The sequence below is a fragment of the Arachis duranensis genome, chromosome 10, assembly GCF_000817695.3.
Source record: "Arachis duranensis cultivar V14167 chromosome 10, aradu.V14167.gnm2.J7QH, whole genome shotgun sequence".
NCBI lineage: Eukaryota > Viridiplantae > Streptophyta > Magnoliopsida > Fabales > Fabaceae > Arachis > Arachis duranensis.
In genome coordinates, this window is record NC_029781.3 from 98885037 (window position 1) to 98891463 (window position 6427).

A 6427-nucleotide genomic window follows, 5' to 3' on the forward strand; every position below is an offset into this window, starting at 1 on the left:
CACCAAATGATAGTATTCACAAAATTGAAAAAAAAATGAAATTTTATTATAAACAATGTAAAATCCTCTATTCGAGTCATAAAAACTCTTAAAAAAACTCTTCTCAAATTCTTCTCTACTATAAAAATGATTTTCTTACTCTGTATTCTCTTATTTCCGTAACAAACTCTTCACGTCAGATGTAATCTCATGTTTCTCATACATAATTACTCTTTTATCTACAACAAAATCTTTTATCCAATTGAGCTTTTTCTTAACTCTAATCTTTTTGGGTTCCTTCGCTTGAATTGACCTAATTTTTAATTTTAATTCTGATTTTGATTCCTCTTCATTACTATTTTTTTTAATTGAGTGATTCTCAACTTAGAATTTTATTTTTATTTGGGCGGTTAGTTATTGGAGAACTATCAAAATGAGTTAAATTCAATTATTCAATAATTTCTTTTATTTAATTTTTTTGGCATTATTTTGATCTTCTTATTCCAAAAAAAAAAAAATACAAAAATAATACGTTTAATGTATGTCTTTACTAAATGTCAATGACCAAAGGTGGTGATAATTCTAAAAATGAGACCATCTACAAAATCGTATCAAAGTGCAATAATTTATATAAAAATTATAAATCGTGTCAATTTATAACGATTTATATGAAAACAAAATGAGACAAAAATATAACTAAATTGAAATAAAGAAATTTACCGAATTTTTTTTTCAAATAATTTTGTTGTAAGTAATTTATCCTTTACATGATTATTTAATTAGAGTTATGCTGATAATTTTCAAAATAACGAGTTTGAACAATTTAATTCTTTTTATATTACGATATTACACTTTCTTGCCATCTAAGCTTAATCAGATTCAGATGACATAAGCGAGACCAGTGACACAAATTAATGGTCCAACCGGCCATTGACAAAAAAATAAAAAAAATAAAATAAAAATAAAAAGAAAGGGTTGAGAAGTGAGAATTTGAGATGAATTAGAAGCAAACGGGGCCTACGAACACGACGCGGTGTAATTGCGAGTAGGTTGGAATCGAATTGAATCAAATCACGTTTCTCACCTCCTTCCGCTCACTGCCACTCCTTTCTCTTCTGCTCTCTGCTCTGATTTCCTCTTTCTCTACTTTTGCGCCTGATACGGTATCTTCTTTTCCTTCAAATCCAATTTGATTTTTTTTTAATTTACCCTATCTTATTTTCATTACGCCTTTCTTTTTTGTTTGTTTGTTCTTTTACAATTTGCGATTCATTTTGTTCATTGATCAGTTAATAGACTAATTCAGTTTCCACGTTTAAATAAGTTCCTTTTTTTGTATGTTTTTTTTTTCCATCACATCGTTGATAGTTGCACTGGTTTGGTTAAAAAGCTGAAATTTGATACACGAATCTAATTTGTATAAGGGAGTTCATAAGAAATAGTTTGAAGAGGGGGCAAAATTACGTTTTCTGCTATGAAGTTATTGGTTAGTAGGTTGGACTTAACTGTTAGCTAATTGAGGAATCGATTGCTTTGATTTGATTTGATTGGATTAGTTTGGTTTGGTTTGGTTTGGTCTCTTCATGCTTTGCATCTAGTATCTTCATTTCTAGGTGGTGGTTTGTGTCTTCTGATGCTTAGGACTTAGGAGTGTGCCAGCTACTCAAATACTCCCTCCGCAACACTGCGAAAATCTGGTACATCCTTTGATCAAATAAAAAGGAACGGATGTATGTTTCTACTTGTTAATAATTGAGATGGAAAGGCAACAAATTAGAGTCTCTGATTCACCTATTTCCATGGTGCTTTCAGTGCTGTACGTTGCCAATAACAATTGAGAGCTAAGATTCTGGCATTGGCCTTCAATATCTATCAGGCTTTGCATTCAGATGTTCCTATACTTTCGATGATGTATTCAAACTTATATCAAAAAACTAATTGAACTAGCTGATATATGAAACGTTATTGCTCCCTTCCCTTTCCGTCAATACCCTCCATCCTTTGGTGTGGATCGCCAGTTAAGTGGTGATTGATTTCTGACGCTACCATGGCTACTAGTTATGTTCGACAGTTGAGTCCATTCAGATGTGACTGCTTGTCAAACATATTTATTCACATTTCTAGTTGTTAATTGGATTGAGCAGTTGAGCTATTTTTAGTTCTCTTCCATCAACTTGATGTTCTTTATTTGAACAAGCTCCATAATCATACTCCAGTTTTGAATAGTGAATAATCTGCGTGTAATTAGGCATTCTTGCTGTCTGGAACTTTTCTACCTTACTTGATGCTTTTCTGAGACAATTTGATTGAGTTCCTCTGTTCCCTTGGTTGTTATGTATGTAGGATTAAGGACCGATTTTAAGCAGTCTTAATTAAATCCTGATTATGCTGAAAGCTCTCCTTCAATCATGGTGGAGTTATTTAAGCACAATGCTACAAGTATTGAATTCGTAGGCCATCATCTTGTTTGATTGTTATCTCTGTGATCCAACATAAAAATAATTGAACCATTCTATCTTGTATTTAGGGAAAAATAAATGCAGATTATAGTATTTAGCTCTTTTTTTAACGATAATGTTTAGAGAAGTTATTAATCAAATGAATGAGTGAGCCTATGATGAACTGTGTGTTAACCTATCACTCCCAATGGAAAAGTCAGGGGGGTGTTGGTGTGTTGGCAACTGACAGAGTGGCACATATGGATGATACCTATTGTGGTGTACTAAATAAATGCATGTACTAGGATCTTTCACTATGGAAGAACATGGCCCCTTGCTTGAAAATGAATTAGAAAGGACTTTTGTTACATGTTTGTTTTGCTATTTATAGTAAAATCGGAGAGGAAGACATGTATTATGAGCATCTTTTATAGCTAATAGAATGTGTATCAGATGCATGAATTAGATTAATATTATTGGTGTATTGCATATGATCATTGCTTAGCAAGATGCGTATATAATATTTACTTCTAATTTATGTTTGGTTTTCTATTCCTCCAACATGATTTAGTTTTGAGGGAACATGTTATTGTGGTTAATGTTCTTTCTTTTGTTTTTTTTTTTCCTCCCTGAAAATAAATTTTCTAGGTTTTACCTGGCTACACTTATGTGACTCTGTCCTGTTTGGCTTTTTGCCTTTTTCAGATTGGATGCCTAGAGTGGACCACTAATGATCCCATTGAAGTCCAAATGATCCGTTATGCTTGGTCATTTTACCTATTGTGATTGAGAATGTGGAACTTTGCTTCAAACTGTATTGCTGGAAGTGTGCGGCAGAAAAATGATTCCACAAAGCCAACTCATTCTGCATCGGAATGTTCTGATGATGAGAATTCGGTTGTTGGGAGAGAAGAAGGGCTGGAATGCCCAATATGCTGGGAATCTTTCAACATTGTTGAAAATGTGCCCTATGTATTGTGGTGTGGGCACACCCTTTGTAAAAATTGTATCCTGGGACTGCAATGGGCCGTTGTGAAGTTCCCAACGCTGCCAATTCAACTTCCTCTCTTTATCTCCTGCCCGTGGTGCAACCTTCTATCTTTCCGTCTGGTTTATCAAGGGAATATTAAATTCCCTCGCAAGAACTACTTTCTTCTTTGGATGGTTGAGAGCATGAATGGTGATAGAGGGAAATCGCACTCAAATTGTGGTGGTGATAATCAACAACATTGGCCAATTAAAGACAATTTAACCATGGGAAGCTATGTAAGCCATGGAAATGCCCGGAGGAGCCAAGTTCACCACCCAGAGACATCTGGTTCTGGCCCTTATCATGGCAATACCGGCGACTATCTCAGTATGGAAAGGCTGCATGCTTCTCTTCGGAAGTCGCTGGTTTTTGTTGTCCAATTGACAGCTAAGTTCCCATTGGTCATTATATTTCTTTTGATCATCTTATATGCGATACCAGCTAGTGCTGCCATCTTGGCTCTGTATATACTAGTTACGATTCTCTTTGCTCTCCCGTCATTTCTCATCTTATACTTCTCATATCCTAGTTTGGATTGGCTTATCAGAGAAATTGTCACTTGAAACCGTGAAGCAGAAAGTGCCAATTTCGCAAGCATTATGACTAATGTTTGCTTCCCCCAGTGGCACCCTTTATCTGATATCTTTTACTTTGTAATTAGCCAATTCCTTTTACAGGTTGCATCTTTTCTCTTTTCCATATAGAGCCTCAGTATAATTGAGTATTGATTTTAGCTCTGGTAGAGCTTGGTTCATTTGTAGGTGTGATAAAAATGTTTAGGCCCCATTTTGGTGGCTAATAGTGATTTATCAATACAACTTATACTTTGTACGGACAAATGGATAGTCCTCTCTATACTGTTAAAACTTTCATGTTTGTAAGTTGTAGTTATATCAGTTGTGTTGCTTATATCTGGAAGCATTATTTTGTTAACATTAAAATTAGTGATCTTCCTGCGCTTGGCTGTGCTGGATGGTCGATCTTAAAGTCAGAATCCCTTTACAATGAAAGAAAAGCTAAAGAGGGTGTTTATTTTTGCATCTTTTGTAGTTTTCACTTTTCACAGAAAAAGCAATTTATTGGTCTCATAAGTGAACACTCTCTAAGAGATTTATTGCATAATTATGAGAGATTTACATTTCATGTATGGCTGTAACATTTTGATAAATTTAAAAATACAGACAACTAATTGCATATTGTAACGTTAAACAAAATTACTAATTTTAAAATTATGAATATGGTTAAATTATTATATTAAATTTTTTACATGATAAAATTTTATTTTAATAACAAAAATTTCAATTATAGTTGCCAATGGGAATATTGTAGAGCCTTCTAATTTGGAGCAAATAAAACAGAAATTCTAAATAACACAATTCTAGTTCATTTTCCCCCATAAGACTTGCATAGTTTAGTTCACCGTTTCCACAATTAAATCTGAGGCTCATAAACATCCACGTGGCAAAAGCAAAGCCAACAGCATCTCCAATTCGGAACACATCCAAACAAGACAAGAGCACCCAACAAAAACAAGTACACTGTTAACACATCAATCAAACCTTGGAAATCAAAAAAATGGTGGCAGCCACCATTGCTGTCTCTTCTGCCAAATCAACCATTTTGCAGAACCCCATCTACCTTGGAGACTCAAGTTCAAGTTTTTATAGAGGATCTTTGAAGGGTCTATTCTTGCATCATGTGAAACCAAGCCAACAACAACAACAAAGAAGAGAGTTAACCAATTTGGTTGTGGCTTCCACAGCCACCCCTACTAGTACTGTAACAAAAAGCAACAGTAATGGTAGTAGTGGCAGGTTTTACTTCAACTTCACTGGCTTCCCTTTCCCACTTGGTCCATTCCTCAACAGGCGCACTATTAGGACTGAGGTCTATCATCTTTGCTTTCTCTGAATTTCATTTGCTTTTGATCTTTTTCATGAATAAACTAAAAATCATCCTGTTTAATTTCTATGCAGTTATTGTGCAATTCTTTTAAGTTGCATTTGGATACGGTCTGAATGTGCAAACCACTATGGCTTCTACATTTTATTGTTTCAATTTGGAGTCTCATGTAATTAATGCTCAATCATGTTGGTATATATTGGAGTCTCGCTAGAAGATGTGTTTTTGAAACACTTTATGATTATTTCTCCCTTTGTTTAAATCATGGTTGTAGGCTGTGAAAGGTTGTATATGGCTATTTGAACAAGAGCAGGCATTAGGCTTCAGCAGTGTTTCCACAAACATAAGAATGACGGTTATCAAACTCAAATCTGGTGGCTTATGGATCCATGCACCAATAGCTCCAACTGATGAATGTATTCAGGTTCATGTTCATTTCCAATTCTCTTACTTTGATCCAACATATTGCTTGTGTGGAACTAGCTTGACTTCATTTGGTTCATGGCTTTTGAACCTTTTTGGAATTATGCTTTCTTAACATGTGAACCTTTTTGTGCGTGTTGTGTGCGCGCGCGCAGCTCATTAAGGAATTGGGAGCTCCAGTTGAATATATTGTCCTCCCTACTTTTGCTTATGAACACAAAATATTTGTTGGTCCGTTTTCTCGGAAATTCCCCCGTGCTCAGGTATGGGTGGCCCCGAGGCAATGGAGTTGGCCGTTGAACTTGCCATTGGAATTCTTAGGCATTTTTCGGGCTAAAACATTGAAAGACGAGGATTCATCCGCTCCTTGGGCTGGTGAAATAGAGCAAAAAGTTCTAAGCTCACCAGAAGTTGGTAATGATAATCTGCTGTCGCATGTTTTCTAGACATTCTCTTCATAAATCCACAAGTTTTTTCATTTCCTCTCTTATCTATCAGGAATTGGTCCTTACGTCGAAGTAGCTTTCTATCACAAGCCTTCAAGAACACTATTGGTGACAGATGCTGTTATTTTCGTTCCGAGACAGCCACCAGAGTGTATAAGCAAAGAATCACTGTTAGCATCTGCTAAAAATGGTTTGGCTGTAAAAATTCT

The 6427-nt window shown here is 35.2% G+C and overlaps 2 protein-coding genes across 5 annotated transcripts in view; both read left to right on the plus strand.

The window, feature by feature from the left end:
• The first annotated feature begins 854 nt into the window (after nt 1–854).
• LOC107471216 (uncharacterized) lies at nt 855–4356 on the plus strand. Of its 4 annotated transcripts, none has more exons than XM_016090666.3 (3): nt 962–1142; nt 2323–2418; nt 3123–4356. In XM_016090666.3, the coding sequence occupies exon 3, from the start codon at nt 3210–3212 to the stop codon at nt 4008–4010; it is 801 nt and encodes a 266-aa protein (XP_015946152.1). In that variant the 5' UTR covers nt 962–1142; nt 2323–2418; nt 3123–3209; the 3' UTR covers nt 4011–4356. The 4 variants fall into 4 exon arrangements, with proteins under 4 accessions (XP_015946150.1, XP_015946152.1, XP_020989266.1 ...); XM_021133607.2 differs by having other exon boundaries at nt 2323–2390; XM_016090664.3 differs by lacking the exon at nt 2323–2418 and having other exon boundaries at nt 855–1142.
• Nucleotides 4357–4971: 615 nt separating this feature from the next.
• The window catches only part of LOC107471228 (uncharacterized), a gene marked incomplete in the record, with an annotated part of 3046 nt that continues 1590 nt past the window's right edge, over nt 4972–6427 (plus strand). The window contains 4 exon segments of the mRNA XM_016090681.3: nt 4972–5334; nt 5624–5773; nt 5928–6186; nt 6271–6427. Coding sequence (XP_015946167.1) covers nt 5023–5334; nt 5624–5773; nt 5928–6186; nt 6271–6427 — 878 coding nt within the window.

Bases quoted from the DNA above. Each gene is read 5' to 3' on its own strand.
- LOC107471216 (XM_016090664.3), top strand. From the start codon at position 3,210: ATGTGGAACTTTGCTTCAAACTGTATTGCTGGAAGTGTGCGGCAGAAA.